At 37.4% G+C, this 23,830-nt stretch overlaps 1 protein-coding gene across 2 annotated transcripts in view; it reads left to right on the forward strand.

Moving 5' to 3' along the window:
- Positions 1-23,830, forward strand: part of ABCA12 (ATP binding cassette subfamily A member 12) — a 157,086-nt gene that overhangs the window by 131,994 nt on the left and 1,262 nt on the right. For both annotated transcript variants that reach the window (XM_081142825.1, XM_081142826.1), the window contains exons 39-52: positions 1,417-1,522; positions 5,520-5,574; positions 6,150-6,327; positions 7,824-7,939; positions 8,968-9,127; positions 10,211-10,464; positions 12,495-12,699; positions 13,852-13,961; positions 14,232-14,373; positions 15,408-15,542; positions 17,487-17,590; positions 18,772-18,864; positions 19,927-20,032; positions 22,614-22,751. In XM_081142825.1, coding sequence (XP_080998951.1) covers positions 1,417-1,522; positions 5,520-5,574; positions 6,150-6,327; positions 7,824-7,939; positions 8,968-9,127; positions 10,211-10,464; positions 12,495-12,699; positions 13,852-13,961; positions 14,232-14,373; positions 15,408-15,542; positions 17,487-17,590; positions 18,772-18,864; positions 19,927-20,032; positions 22,614-22,751 — 1,902 coding nt within the window. The remainder of the gene's footprint in view (positions 1-1,416; positions 1,523-5,519; positions 5,575-6,149; positions 6,328-7,823; positions 7,940-8,967; positions 9,128-10,210; positions 10,465-12,494; positions 12,700-13,851; positions 13,962-14,231; positions 14,374-15,407; positions 15,543-17,486; positions 17,591-18,771; positions 18,865-19,926; positions 20,033-22,613; positions 22,752-23,830) is intronic.

A 23,830-nucleotide genomic window follows, 5' to 3' on the forward strand; every position in this document is an offset into this window, starting at 1 on the left:
TGCTATATAATACATAGACTAAGCCTCCTGAACATTATTAATAAGCAAAAGAAAAGACAAAAAGGAATGCATAAATATAATCACATTCACTATAAACTTTGACAATAGGCAAAACACAGCCATATTGTTTAGGGGCGAGAGAATTATGCTTTGGAATGACATAGAGGGTCCAGGAGAGGTTATTCTGGATGCTGGTGATTTTGGTTTCTCAACCCAAGTGATGGCTCAATGGATGTACTCCCTTTATATTTTTTGTTAAACTCTACATTGATGTTTTATGTATATTTTATTATGTTGTGTCATATATATTTAGCCTTGTTTTTTAAAGAGCATGGAAACTTAACAGATTTTGATGGAGGTTTAAAAAATCCTGTTGGCTCTTTTTTTCTTCTAGATCATACCTATGTTGTGAAACAAGCTAGTGTCACAGAATCACACGCATATGATCAGACGCGTGATCATTGGTAGTCTTAGGAATTTTCAGTTGCCCTTCTCATGTTTCTCATTAGGTGGTAAGAGACGTATACAGACTTGGAGGAAGTAGAAAACTAATATTCACTTAGTTATTGTTATAAACCAAGCACTAGCATCACCTGTTAACACAAACTACCTAATTTCATCCTCATGACGTCTCTATAAGTATTGAGCCCATTTTAGCTGATTTTCACAAGGTCAGAGAAAGTAAAAATAGTAGTACTGAATATTTGAATGCCACCTCCTTTTGTTCCTGTCCTTCCTCTCTCAATACAAAGTAAATATTCTTGCATAAACAATGGAGTTGTAATATTAAATAATTTCTCTACAATCAGATTTGTAATTTTAAATGATCAGTTGGGTTTCTTGAATTGAGGTCCACCAGTATTTTAAATCCCTCTGTTTTTGACATAGAAAGTAAAAAATATTCACTTCTTTGTGGGTTATAACTAGGAATAGAGTGTTAGTGGGGGGATTTCAAGGTCATCAATCTTGTTGCTAAGGACACAATGCTTGTACATGTGTTTAATTTCTTTCTACAGCCTGGCATATATGCCCATCTGTTTTTGTTATTATTTTCGAGAGCCAGAATGCCTTAGTTTTAGTCTGTGAATCACTACAGACCAGCCTCAGAAGTGGAGATAGTAACAATTTTTCCAGTTTATTTAAAGCTTTGCCTACAGAGAAGATCGGGATAAGTGATGACCTGGTGCTATCATACAGAAAATAACTATTTTCCCAGTCTCTGTCCATCACTAAATTGGAAACTTAGAGGTCTGTGGGCCACACTCTGGGGGATGGTTTATAATCTTCCAAGATAAAATAAGCTGTTGGAAATTGGTGCTTCTATTTTAAATATAAGTTCTGTAGGCTGTCAGGTATAAAGACAGCCTAGTTCAATGGAACACAATTCTAATCTTGCCTTCTTTTGGAATTAAACAGGTTTGGTATGATCCAGAAGGCTATCACTCCCTTCCAGCTTACCTCAACAGCCTGAATAATTTCCTCCTGCGACTTAACATGTCGAAACACGATGCTGCTCGACACGGTAAAGTTACTTACACAGAGCTCCTTATATTGCCACTTTTGCCACTCTCCATATAAAAAAATCACACTAGATCCCATTTCCTCCCAGTGGCAGGTATTCTGTGGTACCTAAATCACAGATCTTTAAAGGGAGTTTAGAGGTCCTACTTCCAAACTACCACCCAGTAGAAGGTTTGGGATAATCCCCTTAACTTCAGGTTAACTTAGTTTCCTCATTTATCAATTCAGGACAATAACGCTGACTTCACTCTTATTTCTGCTCTCATACCTAGTAGTTACATCTCAGAGGAATATATTTTATAACTACTTACTTGTATATAGGCTAAAACATTTAAAAAAATGATGTCAATAAATATTGAACACAAATCTAAACATGAAGACAAAACTTTTAATTGAAGAAGCTCTGTACTTGACCAAAAGTGTTACCATTAATTGAGCACTTACCTCATGCCACATGCTTTCTAGGGAATATTACTAATTCTACAAGCACTCTTTCAAGCTGAGTATTTCTGGGGCTCGGAAGTGGGATTTGAACCCATGTCTGTCTGACTCTTGCCTCTTGGTTTCTCTAATACTCAATACTTCATTTCTCTATTACTTCTCCTGTCTCAGCCAGTTTCACTTTAGTTGGATTTCCCAAGAGGCTTCCACATAGTTTTAAAAATAGAGTTTATAATTTGAAAGAGAGTGATTTATTTTTCTAATTCAATTACTGTCCACCAGACCATTTGATCGTCTTAAGCATTGCTCAAATTATTTTGCTATATTGATCCTAAAAGAGAATAATGATAAAGATGAAAAAACTAAGTAATATATTTGCTGGCCCAGCCTGAGTTTCTAGCCCAATAAATGAGGTAACAAATAACCTATGAAATAGGGGGAAAAGACACAACGTGTCTTTGAGAAACGCTGAGGACTAGTTTTCTGTCATCTCCCTGCTGTTAGGCGTAATAGCGTATGCCGGATGTTCTGGGGATTGTGCCACTAAAGGGTGGGTCAGATACTCATTCTAGAAACAGAATCTTTTGGAATCTTCATTTCAGAGAAAACAGCATTTCCCCCCAATGGCTTTGGCATTTTCTTAGCAGGGGGAAGCATAAAGAAACAGCAAGAGATAGATAGCCCTGAGATCTAGGGCATCAGGAAAGGGCATGGTCAAAAGTGGTAAATTGAGTGAAATAGTGACCAAGGCCAGGTGAGTCTAGTTTAACCTGGTTTGAAATACTGTTGAACACTCAGCGTTCGGTAGGATGTCTTATTCAGAGCAAAAAGTATTTGTGACAGGTAATGAAAGTGTAAAAACGATAGAAGTGACTAAGGGACAGTGTAGCAAAGGTATGTCAGTGAGAACAAGAGGCCAGAGCCACTTTTGAAGGGCCAGCTGTTGAAGCCTGTATTCAGATTTCATTCATCACTAATGTTCTTTTCCGAGCCCAAAGCAATCTGAGTCATCCTGGACCCCAGGAGGCTAGGTGTGGCTCCTACCACTGTATTTTTAAGTTGCACAGTATAAAGAATCAAGAATTCTGGAACATACACTGTATATTGACCCAAAAAGGATTTTTTTTTAAATTTAAAAATAAGTCTTATCTTTAACTATAGAGAGATTAAAAGTAGTATGTCTTCTATTTTGTAATTAATTTTTCTTATATAGACTGATGAAAATGGTAGCCTTCCATACTCTCTGGAAGGAATTAAACTTCTTTAAAGAAGAAATCCATGTCACCCTAGAATACTTTTATTTTGTAATGCATGTTTAGGGTCTACCACGGTAATACTGTTTTTAAAAATCAACTCAGCTATTCTCCTGCCACCTGCACCCTACTACTCTAGTTGTTTGAAGGTATTTTTGTTAGAGTCTACAGGAACTGGGATTTTGCTTTAGCTGTAAAATTGATTTTCTTTGAATTCTCACATTCTATTAAAAATCTTTTAATTAACTTTTCTTTACCATGTCCATATCTATTATATTCATACCGTTTCCTCTCATGGTTAATTACACATGATAATTCTGTTCTTGCTTCCCAAGGAATATAGGTTTGCTTGTTTTTACTAACAAATGTTATACAACAAGGCTATTTTTCAAAAAATAACTAACCCATTGTTCCTTCCCCCCTAGTGTTTAATCTTACCGTTTATTGCGTTAGTCACAATGGTCAAAGGGAAGTTTCGCATTTTGCATTTACAGCTGTAGAGACAACATTAATGTGTTACTTTAAAATATATTTTTTTACTGATTTTTAGAGAGGGAGGAAGGGAGAGGGAGAGAGAGAGAATCATGTGAGAGTGAAACATATATCGGCTGCCCCCAACCCCCCCTATCAGGGATCAAGCCTGCAACCCAGGCGTACGCCCTGACCTGGAATCAAACCGGCAACCTTTCGGTGTACAGGATGACGCCCAACCAACTGAGCTACACCAGCCAAGGCTAACATGTGTTACTTGTAATGTGTATTAGATATGGGGGAAATAATTGAAATGTTAAGACTGACTAGATTTGATAAGCATTCGTTGGCTAATCACTATAATCAAAACACTGTGCTGGATGCTGTAGAACCCACAGAGAAGATTTTGATATAGATTCCCAATCCTACCACATTTACTTGGTCTTTCAACTAAAGATACACATGAAAACAATTGGTTCAGCACCATTTTTCATAGTGGGCTAAACGTATTTGCAAAGATTCCTCTAGAGTATTTCTTGATTCTGAAACACAAAGCAGATTTTTTTTTAATGTTTTCCCCCTGCCTATATTATAATTCAGCAATTAGGTTTATGTAGGGTCCCAAGGAAAATTGAATCTCTGTAAAAAGAGAGCCCATTAACTTACAACAACAACAACAAAGATAAGAAAAGTTCATTCCCCCAGTGACATGATTAAAATTCTAGGCCAAACTGGTTATTATTGTTGTTAGTTTCTCTGTTTTACTTCAACTACATACTTTTCCTTTAACATATAACAGTTGCAGAATTCAGTTTCAAAGCATGTCACATTCTACTTAATATAAATTTAAGATAATTGAGAGAATATAACTTTAGAATAATTCTATAATGTTTAGGTGTTGTGAAGGGACCTTAATATACTAACATAATGAACATATGCTCTATGAGCAATAAGTGAGAAAGTTCTCCATCAGCTAATGACTCTAGAAACAAGTATTTAAGGAGTATCTTCCTTCCATCTCCTACCATTCTTTCCAAAGTTACTCATGCAGTATAGATTTTGCCTTCACACTGTGGTCCTTTGGGAAACCAATGACAGCCCATTTTGACTCTGGCTAGCCAACATCTTTTAAGGAAAAAAGGGGGGAAAAAATCTTGTTTCTAACTCCAAAAATGAAACCAACTGTGGGAGAACCCAATCATTTAGGACCATATTGGAATTAAGTGACTACTTTTCTGAAGTCAGCTAGTTTCTCTGAGTCTTTCCTGATCTTTATGTCCCAATGAAAATCCCTTGGGGCTGGCTGAAGCTCCAAGCTCTACTGTGTTAGAATTTTAGACCAATGGGCATCTTAGAAATAAAGAGAAGGCAGGATCCTCTCTGGTACCATGTTTCCCCACCACAGCCAATAGTACAATGAGAAAGGAGTGGGAGTGATAAGTGTCTGCTCTTCAGGAGATCCTCATATAACTGGTCTCCCTTTGAGTTGCTTCATTCTATGCCATAAATTTCTAAAGTAGAGCAGATAAACAGGAGAAAGTGGACAACAATTATTTAAATATAATAGAGAGGAAAATGCTATGTAAGAAACCTAGACCCCTCCCCTCAAAATTCTATACACGATCTGAAAACTTCGTTTCATTTTATGTGGGTGTCTCCAGTTGTGTGTCATTGATGAGACTGGAAGAAAATCACTTTCCTTTAAAAGAGTATCCCTAAAGTAAAATTCTTTAGGTCACAGCATCAGGAGAAAGGTATTGTGTATTATTCTCTAAAAATTGGTATTTCTGATGAACTGAATACCTACTAATGGAAAGAACTGTCTTCTTTAAGCCATCATCATGTACAGTCACCCTTATCCAGGAGTACAAGACCAAGAACAAGCCACGTAAGTACACATATATGGCATAACTCCTTCCTCCTTGGCATAGACAAGTCTCTGCACCAAGTACTATAATTGGACATCACAGTTGTATCTGAATGAATGCCAGTCTGGAAAAGCTGGTGATATAGGTCACTGACTGGGATAAAAGGAAGTTTCTGAAAGAGTGTACAGTGGGGATGCCAAGTAGAGCTTGTTGACTATAGATTCATAGGATCTGCTGCTTTTGTAAGTCAAGTGCATAAGCGCTTCATCATTTCAATTTCCCTGCATAGCATTTAAGTCCTATTTCTATGCTCAAGAACTATATATATATCCCTTGATATACCCCATAACCCTTGGAGACTGAGGTTTTTCTATCAAATATCCCCAGTCAATTCAGATGCGCTAGAGCTACATTTATTCCAGGGTCACAGCCGAGTCATGTAGAAGATATTATCTGGCTGCCTTGCAGGAAGACTTATTTGTGTCACATCCAACTCTTATACTGTTTTGTCGATGATTTTAGTCATGAATCTTTCTGAGAGGAAAAGAGGTCCAAAAACTTATGTGTGCTTTCTTCTCCCTATTGCTCACTATAGGATGAGCAGCCTAATCGATATTTTAGTGGCACTCTCCATCCTCATGGGCTACTCTGTCACCACTGCCAGCTTTGTCACCTATGTTGTAAGGGAGCATCAGACCAAAGCCAAGCAGTTGCAACATATTTCAGGCATCGGTGTGACATGCTACTGGGTAACAAACTTCATTTATGACATGGTGAGTAACTTATATATATCCTCAGAAAGCCAGGGCTGACTTGAGTAGAAGACATCAGTTTTTAAATTTGAGATTTATTTATGCTAGTTTTTTTCAGTTTATTACCACAAAATAAGTAAATTAAGAAAAAAAATACTTTGCATCAGTTTTATAGTCATCCACTGGTTAGATGATGCACTAGAGCTACATTTGTTTCAGGGCCACAGAGAAATCCATCTGCCTTCATCCCTGTGGTCTGAGGACCACCGGGATCAGATCATCCAGGACACTTGTTCAATGCAGATTCCTGGGCCCCACTCCAGACCTATTAGATCCCTATCTTGGAAATGGAGCCTGGGAAATATGCACTTTTAGCAAAATCCCTCAAGTTATTTTATGCACACTGGAGTTTGAGAGCCACTACTGTAGAAGCTTCACACAACAGCTTTGCCCAACGGTAGCAAACAGTCAAGCTTAGAAAATTTAATCAACTGATACTGAAAATTTCAAACTAGCAGCCCCTGCCAAATGACACATGGGAGAAGATTAGTAGGAACAATAAAGGGTGAATTTTATTGATAGCTCTCTAATTTGCATAAAATGGTCTCAAAGTTCAGATGTTTTTTCTTGACTCCAAATGTGCCAGTATTGGCCAAAAGCCCAGGATGGGTTTGCTTTGCCTGGTGATTATGTTGAAATTGTCTGAGTTGCTGTAAAGATCATTGGCTTACAGAGTTGGAGAGTAATTAACCACATATCCATTTTGTGAATGTATCTAGTGAGATCTGAAATGTGTTTGTTGTAGAAGTCAAAGCTGAAAGAATAGTAATGGCTCCTCTGGACTTAATAGGAGCTTCCATGTTAAGAAAGCTTAAAAGTGTATACTTCTATGAAGGGCTACTAACTATTTAGATTCTGTTGTAATGTATCTTGTGCTCACTCCAACTTAGGAGATTCCCCTGCCACCCCCAAATTAAAATACCATCTATTTCATTGTGTGCATCTTGCTGTAAACTCTCAGCATTTAATATTTGTACTTGTTAGTAAAACACTGAGTTCTTTGTTCACATACCTGTGATTCCAAGAATGTGTGGGACCTGCTGCTCTGCTGTTTTGCACAGACTGGCTCACACTGATAACCAAGCCTTAGAAACCAACCATCTGAGAGAGTTCCAGCATTCAAAATGAAATCAATACTTTGAGGACTGAATCTAATGCCAGGATGCCTGGCTGTCTTATCTTTCTCACTGAACCTCTGGCACTGAATTGTGCAGTCTTGAAGCCTGGAGGCAGGAACACTAGGAACTTCATATATATCTATACAGATATTGCAGGAGACAACTTCTAGAGTGAAACCAATGTAAAATAAGCTGAACATTACGAGCAACAGGAACATAAATATTCATTTCTTTAAATATTTCTAGGTCAACTTGTTATAGTTTTAAACTAGATGGGCTATTGATTTTTCTTTAAAAATACTTGCCATATATTAAACATTGCTTTACATATTCCCATAGGTATTCTACTTGGTGCCCGTAGCATTTTCAATTGGTGTCATTGCAATTTTTAAGTTACCTGCCTTCTACACTGGAAACAACTTAGGCGCTGTGTCTCTCCTACTCCTGCTGTTTGGGTAAGCTGCAGTGAAAGAAGAATTAACAGGATAAAATTCTTCTAGGCGCAAACAGAACCCAAATCTCATTAGCTAACTTACAATTGCCGTGGGGTTTCATTAGCCATGAATGATGACTAGCAATACATTACACTTGCTAGTTCATAGTTTGTAAAGTACAATAGTTCTGAAAGTGAATGTTGTCATTAATAGTAATACCTACCATTAATGAGCACTTCCTAGGTACCAAGTGCCATGCTTAGCAATTTACACATGTAATTTAATTTACATAAAACTGGAGGCTTTAGAATGATCAGGAAAATGTATATACATGTATGGATTTTTCTATTGACAAATTTTGAGTATATATAGCATTAAATGTGTGTATATATATTTATATTTATGTATATTTATTTTATATAGGTGTCTAAACCACACACATAAGATTGTTTCCAAATGAGGGTACTACAGATTGATACAATCACTGCTCAGAGTAGCACTTCTTTCTTACCTGAATGCATGGGCCATATCCATCCAGTTAGCAATTGCAGCTAATGAAGGATCTCTTCTGTCTCTAGTTCTACTTCATTACCCCAAAGGTTGCTCAAATATTTGCTCAAAACAAGACAGCGAGCTTCTAAGCATACTGTCTGCTTAGCTTGCTTATAATAATACCATTATTTTTCCTCAACTTTCAATTGTAAGATTTATATTGATTAAATCCATATTTCCAAGAAGAATAAAAAAAGGCTCTTGCCTAGGTGGAGTAACACCACCTCTAGGAGGAATTAATTTAAAATTGCAATAATATAGGAGTGCTCAAGTTTCCTTAAAAGAGAGGATTCTTACTGTCATTTTAAACATACCCTTTGGCTTTTTGTTGTTGTTAAAGAGAAGACTAGAAAAAAAGGAGAGCTCTAGCCTCATGGCTTGGCAACTCATTCCTAATGTTCATTTCACTTAGTAACCCCACCTAAGTATGGATGGATGGATGTAATAAGGAGGGTAACGAAGGCATAATTTTAAGTCTCAGTATTATTAATGTACAGGTATGCCACATTTTCTTGGATGTACTTGCTGGCTGGGCTCTTCCATGAGACAGGAATGGCTTTCATCACTTATGTCTGCATCAACCTGTTTTTTGGCATCAATTCCATCGTTTCCTTGTCGGTGGTGTACTTTCTATCCAAGGAAAAGCCTAATGATCCGGTAAGGTCTTTTATTAGTCTGGTAAACTTCAGTGGGTCCCTCAACCGCTTCAGCATGTCCAAGGTGGAAAGATCTTCTGTATTTTGCATTCTCTAAATAGAAAAGAGACATTTCATTAGATTCTATTAAACTTCGTAGAGGAGAAACTACAGCCTTTTGAAATTCTATATGGGCTCCATCTAGGTTAGTAACTGATTACACTTACCCAGCAGCAAAACTATTGACATTATGACAGGGCTTGAGTGGAGTGATGGAAGTGAAATGGAGTCTATTGTATGGCACTACAAGAACCTTGCTACCAATCGGTCAGCTCAGCTTTTTACTCATTAACACACTGGTATGGTGTGGTAGTGACAAGGACAATGGCTTAGTTATATGACTGTGGGTTAAGATTCTTCTCAACATTCCTAGGGGGGAAATCCTAATTCACTGCCTTTCGGTTATGTGTTGGAGCCTACTCTGTTGTAAGCATCACTTCCCATTCAGAGCTCACAGTTACGAATAGTGGGAAGGGAAGAACTGACAGAGCCAGGCAATGGACTGGAAAGGAGTAGAGGGGAAAGGAAGCGAACAGAGGCAAAACAAGCAGACTCCAGGAGGAAGGAAATTCCTGAGGGGCAGTGGCTGGCCCCACGTGCGAGTAACGTGATGATGAGCCATTTGCTTCTCCTTAAGGTTGGCCTTCTCTCTCCTCCCATTTCACTTCACCATTGTAGTCCCTCTTCAAATAGAAGTTGCCTTAGCTTCTGAAACTGCGGTCTCCTAACTTCCCTCTTCCCTCAGGTACTTACACATACCTTGTATCAGACCCCAACCCCCTGGCTATTCCTCCATTCCTAAGATCTAAGGCAGGTCTGGAGGTGATTCTGTCTCCAGAATTTGGCCTGACACTTTAGATCATCTCAAGAAAGATATAACCTTTTCTGCTTGTATTTTAGTAATGAACCTCCACCATTTGGTTACAGTAAATATCTCTATGCAAATTCAGCATACGTGTGAAATAATATTTGTCTACGTGTAGTGTTAAATTTTTGTCAATTTGTGGGAAGTCTAACACTGAGCTTCATTTTTCTCTTATTTCAGACTTTAGAACTTATCTCTGAAACCCTCAAGCGCATTTTCCTGATCTTCCCACAATTCTGTTTTGGCTACGGATTGATTGAACTTTCTCAGCAACAGTCGGTCCTGGACTTCTTAAAAGCATACGGTGTGGAATTCCCAAGTGAAACCTTTGAGATGGACAAACTAGGTGCAATGTTTGTGGCTTTGGTTTCTCAGGGCACCATGTTCTTTCTCTTGCGACTCTTAATCAATGAATGGCTAATAAAGAAATTCAGGTAAATACAGTGAAAACATAGTGTGTGACATCCATGACAGAACTCAATTCAAAATACTCAGGGAAGGGTCAATATGTCTAAGCTTTTCCATTAGTATAGAAATGTTTTGCTCAAAAAACTTTTTCAAAAATTGTAGTATATTTCACCACTCATTCATTCAGTAAATAGTTATCAAGTCTTACAGTGTGTCTGCAAGTATTGCTGTATGCTGGAGAGTAATGTTAAGCACAATTGTGATCCATAAATAAATTAAGATTGAGCAGTGGAGAGAAAGTATATACATAAACAAAAGATGTGGTCTGTTTATGTTGTTTGCCTTTGGAAGAATAGAAAATAGAAACTGGGGATAAAGATTGAGCATGTACCATATTAGCAATGGATTTGGGGAAAGAAAATTTTAAAATTGAGGACGGAATCATAAATACACCTACCATTAACCCAGAAATTTTATTTCTAAGAATTTTTTCTACAGATATGCTCACAAATATGAGGAATTATGTATATAGAAGAGTATTCATCATAGCAACTATTTCCTAATAGCAAAAGAATGAAAACAATCTAACTTTATTAAGGGATTGCTTAAATAAATTATATATATGTATTCATAAATTAAATACCATGCAACCATTAGACAGAATGATGCAATTCCTGTGTAATATTTTGGATTACTTCTAATATTTATTAAGTGAAAAAATGCAGGGTTTAGAACTATGTGTAAAGTATATTACCATTTGAGTTAGAAAATAAATATATGTTATTTATGCAAACACATGCATAGACTATCTAATTATGTGTGCCCGTGCTGAAGAGAACTGCATGTGGTTGAAGGAGATTTACTTTTCACTGAATATTCTTCAGCACCATTTTAATTTTAATATACGATGTGCACATATCACCTATCAGAAAATAAAACTTGATAATAATGAAAGGAATGAAAAGAGTGAAGATAGAGAAAAAAATCTGGGAACATATTTGAGAAATGAGTAACAATTTGTTTAGAACAGAATCAATGCAGTGAAAGTAGGAGCAAGAGTGTGGGGTTGGAAGATGGTGGAGTTTATTGAATGCTTGATTAAAGAGACATGGTTTGGACTTTGCTCAACAAACAGTAGTCCATTAAAGGTTTCTGAACAGAGAGCAACATGATCAAATGGTGCCTTAGCAGGTGTGGTTTTTGTAGAGGTTGTGCTGATTGGAATGGGCCAGTCACAGACACTGGAATAATTTGAGGTTCCTGGAAAAATCTAACTGAGAAAGAGTGAAAGTCCATGATGGTAATAGAAATAGACAGAAAATGACCGATGACAATGACAGGGTATTATAAGGTGTTTCCATTGCTAGAGGACTGACTGTGTGAGTGGGTTTTGGAATGGAGAAGATTCAAAGGAAACTTCAGAGTTGGAATCTCTGGGGATGTCGTTAAAAGACACCGGGACAGTGGGAGAAAAACCTAAACTGATTTGTTGGGTTTTTAACTTTGTTTTGCTTGGTTTGCTTTGGTATTTGTTAAGCAAGATACTGACATGGGTTTGAGACTTAGTGAGATTTCAAGGCTGATAACCCTAATATACGGCATAGATCCTAGGTGAGACATTCATAGTAAAAAGATTATAGAATAACATTCATATTATTGATGATAAAAGAAGAAATTGGATTTTTAAAAAGGTGATCACTGATTGTGGAATTGTAAGTGTTAAGTCTTATTAATGAGTCTGGTCTCTGTGAGGAAGTAACTTTCAAACCCAAACTGATCTCCTTATTACTAAAATTAGGAACATGAAGTGTAACAGAATCTGTAGGCATCCAAGTCATGGAAAGCAAAAACTGTTTTCCAAATAGCATAGCAAGTATAGTGCAGAGCATTCATGCTAATTTTTGAATTCTTTGAGTAGTATAACGTATAACAAATTTAAAGCAAGCCTAATATGTGATAGCACACTTTCAGTGACGGGAGAACTTGTTAAAACATGACAAAATTGAATGGTGCCACTTCCGAATCATTGATGAAAATCATTGGATTCCTTTTCTAGACTCTTCTTCAGAAAATTTAATTCTTCACCTGTAATCGAGACAACAGATGAAGATGAAGATGTGCGGGCTGAGAGATTGAGAGTTGAGAATGGTGCAGATGAATTTGACCTGGTCCAGCTCCATCGTCTCACAAAATCCTACCAACTTATCCACAAAAAGATAATAGCTGTCAACAACATCAGCATTGGGATACCCGCTGGGGAGGTAAGAAACAACCTTTCCTTTCTAACTGTCCTTAATGTTGCTATGATAAGCGACAAATACAAATCTTTATCTTTCCTTCATTTTTTTCTAAAAATATGAAAGTCAGCTTCTGAATCTTTTGATGGATTCTATATATAAAATTTACTAGGGTCCATGTGTTACTTGCCCTGTAAGCCTCGCCTCTTGATAGGGAGGGTTTGTCACACGCCAGGTCCTGAGCCCCTTCCCAAGCTACTATCCCCCTCCCTAGGGCGGGCTGTCAGTCAAGAAGCCTATGCAGGGTGCTCTCTTCAACGTTCATTTCCCAGGCCTCTTTGAAAGAGAGCATTAAGAAATCAGTTGTCAGAAGTGAGGTCCTGACACTGCATCCATATTTATTCTTGCTGTTTTCATAGAAGCAATATTAAGGCAGCTTTGAAAGGGGAAACGGAATGTGGGCATTTCCCTTAGTTTCCCGAGCAGAGCTGCACAGGAAATGTATCACATTTATTCGACAGCATATAGAAATTATTGCTTCAGTAGCTTATTCAGTAAAGTTGTGATTACAGTTTGTGTGAAGGATGTGAAATCTATAAATACAATTCCTTTGTCAGGTTAGCATATCTTACTCAGGTATTTTATCACGTCACACAGAGGTGTGCTATAATATACAAAAACAAGTCATATATACTGTATATATATTTACAAATGTCCAAATATAGTTAAAAGGAAAAGAGAGAAAAGATACATAAGTTCCCATTTGTTTTAATAATTTTTATTTTTCAGTTAGAGTTGATGTACAATATTATATTAGTTTCAAGTGTACAACTCAATGATTAGACATTTATATAACTTACTAAGTGATCACCCCGATAAATCTAGTACCCATCTGGCACCATATATAGTTATTGCAATATTATTAACTATACTCCCTGTGCTGAATACTTTACATCCCCATGACTACTATGGAACTACCAATTTATTACCCATTTGTTTTAAAATAGAAAGATTTATCAAATGCCAGCAAAGCACTGCTATATCCATGAATAATTCCAGCGATTTCTTTTTCTTGGTAATTTATTTTACCCAAGGAAAAGAAGGAAAAGAATACAATAGTAGCATGTCTTTGGTTTGAATTAAGTTTATATATGTTTTTCCCTCCCCCTAAACCAGTGCTTTGGCCTCCTTGGGGTGAATGGAGCAGGAAAGACCACTATCTTTAAGATGCTGACTGGAGACATCATTCCTTCAAGTGGAAACATTCTGATCAGAAACAAGACTGGGTATGAAAACCAAATGCTTTAATTTACCAAGCACAATATAATTGAATGAGAAAAATAATTAAAGCAGATTCTTTATGTTATTTTATGATTATAGTATTCAATCCTCAGGGAAAAAACAGCTTTTCAAGCAAGTGGAACTTTTTATCATTTTTTAAAAAAATCAGAATCACTAATCACCATGACCAAAATAGAGCTGCCTTCCTAACATGTGGGGGTGAGGAGGGAAATATGTTTGGAAGCTCACCTGTGTTTTTGACTCCCCCAATTCAGATCTCTGGCTCATGTCGACTCTCACAGTTCACTAGTTGGCTACTGTCCTCAGGAAGATGCCTTAGATGACCTGGTAACTGTGGAAGAACATTTGTATTTCTATGCCAGGGTACATGGAATTCCAGAAAAAGATATTAAAGAAGTGAGTAGAAGTGTGACAAACTCGATCATTTGAAAACCAGATTGTTTCTGCTTCCCACCCACCCTCAAGACCAAGTTGACATCTGCAAAATGAAGACATTTCTTCCTAACAACGATAGTGGCTGCATGTTAGCTTGGTTACATACATCACGTACACACCTATGAACTCAGCTTCAGAAGCTCCTCTGCTGGTGTTTGTCCAGTTACTTTTTAAGATCTAGCAAATAAAGGAGCACACACTTGCCTTGGCTGTGGATGGGGCATTGATTCGTGATGCCTGAATATCCTCTAGTGTCCAGATAAGTATTGAAACTTGGGATTACCTACAAAATGCCCAAGTAAAATAGAATAACTTCCAATTTGATTTTTTAAATGTGGTTTTGTACTTCACTACAGTTATTTGCCTTTGTAATGGAATGGTTAACCCTCAGGGCAGTTTCCTCTATTTTTGCAACCCCAGGGACCTGTTGAAATCCTCCTAGGAATCCACTATTTGCCAGGGCTATTTAACTACAAAAATAGCCGCAGGCACTCATGATTCCTCAGTTAATGTGCTAAAATTTTGATCCTGGGTCAGTTTTAAAAAGTTTTAAAGCCTTTGTGACAACTCACCTCTCAGTGAGAAGAAAGATGAAAAGGAGGCGATGATCAGTGAAAAAACCTGCCTTGAGAAAGGTTGAATTCTGTTTTAGCTCTTTTACACTTAACAAGGAACTGCTGTGTTAATGTCGCAGCAAGAACTATCTGCAATTGCAATGCCAACACACACGCTCCCATGAACATATGCATACACACCACACCTTAGGGGGGAAATGCCACTCGAAAATGAGCCTCCACAGAATTGCTTTTATCTCTTAAATGATTATTAATTTTTAAGTGGACCTTTGAAAATAAAAATAAGATCTATGTTGAGTAAATTTTTCAGGTATGTATTTCTTCACTGCAAAACTTTTTTTTTTCACAAACAGCTTTTCTGTTTCTTTGTTTAGTGCTTTAAAGGGAGAAAGTCAACCTAACTCTCTTTTCGGCCCACAGACTGTTCATAAACTCCTGCGGAGACTTCACCTGGTGCCCTACAAGGACAGAGCTACCTCTCTGTGCAGCTACGGCACAAAAAGAAAGTTATCCACCGCGCTGGCCCTGATCGGGAAGCCTTCCATCCTGCTGCTGGTAAGACAGCTGTGAGAAAGGCTACTGCACAGTTAGGACCGTGTACATATCCAGTTGTATGTACAACATCTCATTCTCATTCCTGGAATCAACATTTATGAAGGGCTCACTGTGTGCTGGTTATTTTGCAAAGCACTTCACCTATACTACCTCATGAAAGGAATTTATAACAGCAAATAATTTGTTGCCACAACAGTGTGCCCTCAAAAATGTTTTTATCTGAAGCTGTGTTGCAGTCAGTTTCAGAGGAAACACTTGGCGTAGGAACGAGAAGTGGCTGGAACAAATTCAGGGTATACAGAGGAGTCAATGATGGACTATGGTAGAATTCGATTCCCGGTTACTGCAGAAATCAGTTGTATTGGTAACTGATCAGGTGCACTAACATACGTTTAAACTTCTAGGAAGGAGGAAAGACACATTTTAAGACAATGTGCTGTGTTAAAATTTTATTGTTACTGAAAACTATGAGTTACCTAGTTTGGGATGTGATTGACATTTTATTTATTTGATCTTATCTGAATTTTTCTAAGGCAAGAAGTGCATTCCCCATTTATATTTTCATTAAGAGCTAGAAAATTAAACTGATCACCTGGAGATGTAAATTACACACAGGGCTAACATAGCATTCTGCTGCCCAGGCCAAACACTGAAAAAGTGTTTATTTCAGAGAAATAAGCTTGCCCTTATTTTGGAAGATCCCCTTCATTTAAGGACATACCTACTCCAAAAGAGCCTTAACTATATGCAATAAAAATCCACTTATAAATCACCACATGATTCCAGGGTTTAAGTCATACAGAGGATCAGTTCATGTAAAATGCCCAGAGAGCATGATACACAGCCCATCTTTCTTTAATGCCAGGGTTACAATGTGTTATATCCTGCCAATGGATGCTTATAATGGAATCTTATTGTGTAAGTGTCCCTTAAATTGAACAAAACAATCCTTAGGCACTGCTGTGAGAAAACAGGTATAAAGTACTTCAAAAAGTTAAAAGCACTATGCAAACGTCATGTATCAATGAGCCTCACTGAAATATAGGCTTTGAGAGGAAGATGCTATCTTTTCTTTTATATGTGTTTACTACAGATATTAGCATCTTCAAAAATAGGAGCCTTGATAATATACCCTTTTCTGTTTCCTCAAATTATCACTCATTTCTTTCTTTAAATTTAAATTTAAGCCCTTACTATAAAAACAAGCTTCTGGTGATCCTATGTACACACTTTCCGTTACAGATATATATATTTAACTTTTCCCTAATCTTGACCTATGACAGGTTTGTTTAATCATCTGTTTGACCTATTATTGCATGCTTAGATTATCCATTGCTACATTTCTAATTTTATGTCTGAACAATTTTCAAAACATCATTTACTTATCAAATATAATTTATATCTTTCTACTTGGCAGTTTCCTCAAATCTTATGCTTATTTCTCCAAAGAGTATACAATTTCAATTAATGACATAAAACTAAAAATACACTCAAATGTATTAACTGAAAAGTCAAATTGTGTTCTTTCCACGTCACATAGCATATTATCACTCCCAGCCATGCTCCTGCTACTGGGAGCAAGACAGAAATCTTGTTGCTGTTAGCTTCAAACATATATGTGACAATGTACTATTAAATGTAAAAACTCTGCTTTGTCAGTAATTGAACCAGAATTTTTTTCCCAAAGACATATAAGAGACGAGTGTAAAGTAACAGGATGTCAACTTCAATGAGACACTTTTTAAAACAGATTGACAATTTTAAATGATTAATTCTGAGCTTCTTGACAGCAGCAGAAAGAAGTCTATTAAGTATGAAACAAGTTAGTCACAGGACTTCGCAGAGTGATTTCTGTTCTAGGCAAGCGAGACGTAGTGATTCATGTAAAGAACCTCATCAAAAATTAATTAATTTGATAAATTTTTCTTGTATCTTTCTATTAAGGACGAGCCGAGCTCTGGGATGGATCCTAAGTCAAAGCGGCACCTCTGGAAGATCATTTCGGAAGAAGTTCAGAATAAATGCTCCGTCATCCTCACCTCTCACAGGTAAACTGCGTGCGGGAACCTGAGGCCAGCCGGCCCGATTCTAGAATGACAGATGGGAAAAGGCAATCCCTGTGTAATAAATATTAATAATGAGTGTCTACAATTAGATGAAAGTATTTTATCTTTATAGTCTTAGGAGCAAGTTAGGCAGGTTATGTGGTGAGAATCCAGCTCCTGAGGTGGGTCAGGGCCTAAGCAATCTTTTTAAAAACAAATATCTTATGATTTATGACCCTTGTAACTCAACTATGACTCCCTATTGCCTGTCGCATAAAGTTCAGCATCTTTCGTCTCAGTATGGAAGGCCTTTTATTATCTAAATTTCTAGCCCTTTTTGCCTACACTACCCTCTCTCTCCTATCAGTCAATCTGAATGACTTGTGATTTCACACACTCATAGACCTTTCCCGTCCCCGTGCCCTAGAAATGGCCTTTTCACAGTCTCTCCAAGTTCTAATCTTACCAGGCCTTTAAGAACCAGCTCACAGGCCTCCTCCACGAAGTAGACCCTGGCAATCAGTTAAGTGAAAAAGCTCCTGAAGCATTTTATCTTATGTGCTTTTCTTGTGAGGCTGACCTTGTGGGAAGTTCATCCTTTTATTGTAATGATCGTATAATAGAAAAAGCATTTGATTTGTTTATAATCAAGAGATTTGTTTCTATCCTAGCCTTGCCCTACCACACTGTCCTGGAGCCAGTCCTTTCATTTTCACGAACTTTTGTAGGAAGCAGACAGGGTGATACTTAAGATTCCTCCAGTTACCATAGTCTATGAAATTAGAAATGATGTATTCACATGCAGGTTAACCAGTTATAAATACAAAAACATAAAAGCCAACTAAGTACAGATTATGAAGCATAACAAAAAGAGCTCAGTATTATTTGGGGAACATTTCTTAGGAAATATAGGTCTCTAGGTAAGGCTTGAAGGAGCTTGAAAGAAGTAATATGCTTGATAGACAGGATACCCCAAGTGAGAGAGGTGAACCCAAGCTTAAGAAGGAGCAGTAATAAACCCTATATGAAGCCATTTAATTTATATTAAATTTTTTTTTTAGTTCTTCAAGGGAAAAGCCATATTGAGGAATTAAAACAGTATTTCTAAAGTGCCATAATGAAATAGTTAAACTTCTGTTCATGAACTGAAACCAGAATTCTGATGTAATTGTGCTGTCTTTCAGCATGGAAGAGTGCGAAGCTCTCTGTACCAGGCTGGCCATCATGGTGAATGGAAGGTTCCAGTGCATTGGATCCTTGCAGCATATAAAGAGCAGGTGAGGAACGAGTGTGTTGTATAACATATGGAGCAGGGTAATTAATCTGATGGCACTATACTCACCTCCAAGGATGATCTCAGTAGCCTTCCCTGCAATGAGTATAAAATTGGAATGGAGAAGTCAATCATTGACTCATCTTAAAGTTAAATTATCTTAGTGAGAGTTGGATGTATTTTTAGTTAATAACCCCAAAACTTGCAAGGCCGAAAAGCTTTAAAAAATTAGTCCACAACCAAAATACCTTCGAGAAGCAGTTTCAAGAGTTGACTCTATAACAAATTAGACCTTGACAGGTGCATGAAGGCATAGATTTTTCCCTAGCATGCTCACTTGTCATTTGGTCAGGCTTTCAGGAAGCTATTTAACATTTTTATCACATTCAAAACCTTTTAATCAACTCATTGGGGAGGTGTGCATAAATACCATACTAACAAATTAAAATTAAATAATTTATATTGGCCAGAGTGCATATGAATTTATATATATCTGTTAATCTCCAAACTTCATGTTATACCTTTACCTGTACAACTGGCTTTCTTACATGATAGTATTAACTAAGGTAAGAAAAACGGATGGAAGAGATCTTATATGCTGTTTGAGACGAGTTTACAAACTCTCCTCTTGGTGCTAGCAGTCAGCTAGTATACCTATTTTTATCTATGTTTAAAACCCAGTGACGTTAATCTTTACCACTGACACCAAATTCTTAATGAGTTACCTCTCAAGACCTTGTTTGCTTTAAATTAGAAAGTATTTATCCCCAGAAATTGACATCAACTGCCAGTTCACGGACGTCAAAGAAAGCCAAGATTTTACATTTTCTTTCAAATGCAGCTTTAGTCCAAAGGGTCTGACTTTGTATAGCGGTAGAAATAAATTGTTGAAAATCATGGCAGTTCGCTACTTCCAGTTTGCAGCATGCTCCGAACGCTTAGGACAAAATGACAGTCGTCGTGTGAGAAAAAGGGCTGTGGCGGTCAGCTTGGGCCCCGCTTCATCACCTGGGGCCGCGGGGCCGCTGGTTCAGCGAACCTGACCCGCGTTCTGCTCTCTCTCCAGGTTTGGCCGCGGCTTCACCGTCAAGGTTCACGTGAAGGACGCCAGAGTGAGCATGGAGGCCCTCACGCGCTTCATGCAGCTGCACTTCCCCAAAACATACCTCAAAGTAAGCGGGGGGCGTCCTGCCTTTTTCTTTTTTAAATATACCTTTATTGATTTCAGAGAGAGGAAAGGAGAGGGAGAGAGAGAGACAGAAACATCAATGATGAGAGAGTCATTGACCGAGCCCGCAACCCGGGCATGTGCCCTGACCGGGAATCGAACCCTGATCGCCTGGATCCTAGGTCGAGGCTCAACTGCTGAGCCACGCCCGGCCGGGCTGTCCTGCCTTTTCATATGGCCTGGTTTTGACCGTCTAATCTCACAGCAGACATTTGCCCTTTCCAAGTTGACCACAGCTTTATTCACCTTAAAATATTCGTCAGTTAAATATGCATACGATACTCTGAAGCACACTTAGTATAAACAAGTAGGAACTCCACTTTCTTCTGCTCTTCAAACCGAATCTTCAAATGTCTTCAAGTATAATGACAAAAATTACATTTTTGTAGCTATTCAAAGTAATGTCATCTTTCCACATACCTTTATTGATGTCTTCGTCTCAAAGGTTTGATGGCCATACTGTGTTAGTCTCCGAGTTGTATGCATAACTAGTTTAACTAGCTGTATACAGTAGGGCACTGAGGCATGAAGGATGTTATATGACCAAGTGCATTTTTTTTAGAAGAAAAATTACAGAGTTCCAGAATGTCACAGCCAGAAGAGATTGTCTTCTTTGCTCATCTCATTTGAAAGATAAGCCCACAAAGGTGTGAGCAGAACTGCTTGGAAATCAAGTTCTTAAACCCACATCGTTCAGTTAATTTCATTTTACCTATACGTATCCACAGGATGGACACATACAGATGTATGTCTATATATCTCACCTAGTTCAAACTTAATAAATGCACTTGACCAAAAGAGGGTTATCATTATATAACATCTTTGATGTACAGGTGACTTCTACAAGATGATGATAGCGAATGCTTGTTTTAAAAGAAAATTGTATGGAATGGTGAAAAAAATTTGGAAGTCTTGGGCTGAGGTCAAATTCTCCCTGTGTGATTTCCAGCAAGACAGCTGAAGTCTCTGGGCCTCATTTTCTCATTTATAAAATAGAAATAATGGCATCATGTCACAAGACTGGTGTGAGAAAGAAGCAATAAAATGTCCACAAAGACACTTCTATAAGGCACCACATTAATGTGAAGTGATTAGAGAGAGTAAAATAGGATGTGTTTTTAAGAACAATTATTTGATCTCTACAAAATACCTGTGCCTCAACCTCCCAAGCTTTGGCTAACTTCTCCATGAAATAATAGCTTTTACGATTTGTATCAAAGCCCATTTTCTATCATCTAAATTAAAATCAGATTTCAAAACTAAAGGACACGTTCCTTGTACAAATCACGTTGGTTGTAGTGGTTTTTCTTTTGGTGAATTTCTGGATTGAAGTCTGTGCTTACTCACTAAGTGATAAGATTACGCTCGCCCTGGTCTGGCCCTCATGGGACCAGGGCTACACAAGACAAATGCAGTGATGATAAAAGCCTTATTTCTTTTTAAACGGGCCATTCTTTACAAGTGTCTGGTGCTTTCTAGATACCTAGAAGGGAAATAGCAAGAACAACAATTCGGGAGTAAAATTAAGTAAGAGCCCAATTGCAGTGACAGGTGTGATGTGAAAATAGGTCAACCAGAGCACGTAGGCAGTGAGCAAAGGGCTGAGGAGGGGGTTACCAGCAATGGAAATCTTGAACACCAGCCTGAAACACGCAGTCTTGATTTAACCCTTAGAGTTCACAGGGGTAGATTCTGGAGCAAGAAAATATCCTGATTAAACTAGTGTTTAGGAAAGATTACCCTGGCTGCTTTGGGACAGTATATGAGTGTGTATAGTGTCCAGGCTTCTGAAGAGGCTGTTGGGGTGATGAGCCTCAGGATAATGATATTGATGGTGCAAATAGAGGGGAAATTTTAAATCGGAGAGTTGTTTTAAGTGAAAAGTAAATGGAATATGCTAACTGATTAAATATGTAGAAAAGCAAGGTGTTAGAGATACTCCAAGGAAATGATATTCGATTACTAACTACATACTAAGACTATGTATGGACTAACATAAAGAAATTGAAGAGAATTTTAGGGCAAGTTGTGGAAAAATGTAGTGTTATTGGAATGAGGTTTTTCCTAGGCAATGCTGTTGAAATCTAGCCTCTTTAGCCAATATAAATTGAGCAGCTAATCCTTGGCCCTTCAGAAGAATTCTAACATTTCATTTAAAGATGAAATTTCTAAAAGTAATCTCTGAAAAAGCGTATGTGAGCCAAGAGCATAATCTGACACCTGAAATACCATTCCATAGTACTTTTTATGCAGGCAGGACTATAATGACTTTATAAGTACACACGAATGTAGAATGCTTTCAAATTTTCATTAGATTTTTAATTTGTTTTCTCATTGTCATTCGTAAACTTTTCATCTTATCTTTTCAAGCTGTTAGTTTCAAAACATGCCCATTATTTACACTGTAGTGTTATTTTCAGTGGAATGGATTTCAGTATATTTCTTGGCTCTTGCTCAAATATGACTAGTCAAGTCAATATTCCCTGACATTGCAAAATACTTTTTTTTCCCTTTGGTTCCCACAGGATCAGCACCTCAGCATGTTAGAGTATCACGTACCAGTCACGGCAGGAGGAGTAGCAAACATTTTTGATCTGCTGGAAACCAACAAAACTGCTTTAAATATCACAAATTTCTTAGTGAGTCAGACTACTCTGGAGGAGGTAAGCTGGAGACCATGACCCATGTGTATAGTTTCACATTAATTATTACACATTCTGTCTACTTCTTTTCAATGATATTCAGTTTGCTTTTAGTTGAAGGAATATCTAATCTTGTACCTGAAAAACTTAGCTTAGTTTATTTCTAACCACATTTGGGGATGTTAGGGGGAAAATGTTAAAAGCATTAACTATTCTTAATAAAGAAGGATTTTTTCCTTTCTACAAGATATCTACATCCATCAAGTTGTGTGTCTATGTAAAACAGCAAAACATTACTTTCACCTGTAAAACAAAATACTTTCCTTACTTTCTCCTTGATAGGTGTCTTGATTAACATTTCTGTTGATTGGCTTTCTGGATTAGATGTGATGAGGGTATCTAGAGAGAAGTTGGTGCCATGTTTTTAGGTCTGCTAGATTCAGGCAACTGAAGTCACAAAGGCGGAATTCTTTTGTTTTGCTCATATCATGTCCTAATTGTATTTATATTCAATAACTTGAGGCTTCATGGAGCATTCTTCATCACTTTTGCACTTTTATTAATTTTGTTTGGCTCAACCAACCTCGTGTAGAACAGTCGATTGCATCACCACTGAAATGGGTCTGAAAGTGAGGCCTTAGGGCCTCTGAGTCAATAAATGGTACTGCACTTTATGGACAATTTTCTATGGGGCTTTAGGCAAGTATGGCCTTTCTAATACAGAATATTTAGCCTTTGACTTGTAACCAACTATCAGCACCCTGTCTGTCACCAAAAAGACTTTCAGTATTTTCTGGATGAATCAATGACTAAGATTTAATAATTTTAAACAAAGTAATAAAGGTCTGCCCATTAAATAATTGGCTTACTGAACATAATGTTAATGTGAGATTTTTATACAAATTTTATTTTAGTGCATTTCTCTTGAAATTAGTGAAATTCGTCTCAACATCACCATATGAGCATTTGATCAGGGCTTGGTTTGGGCTCGTTGTTTATATTTGATAGAGATATTGATGTCAAGCATATAGATACAGCTAAGTGGCTATAGATATTCAATTATGATGTTAGATTTCTATTATGATTATAAACCTAATTAT

Source organism: Miniopterus schreibersii, assembly GCF_964146895.1.
Source record: "Miniopterus schreibersii genome assembly, chromosome: 7".
Taxonomy (NCBI): domain Eukaryota; kingdom Metazoa; phylum Chordata; class Mammalia; order Chiroptera; family Miniopteridae; genus Miniopterus; species Miniopterus schreibersii.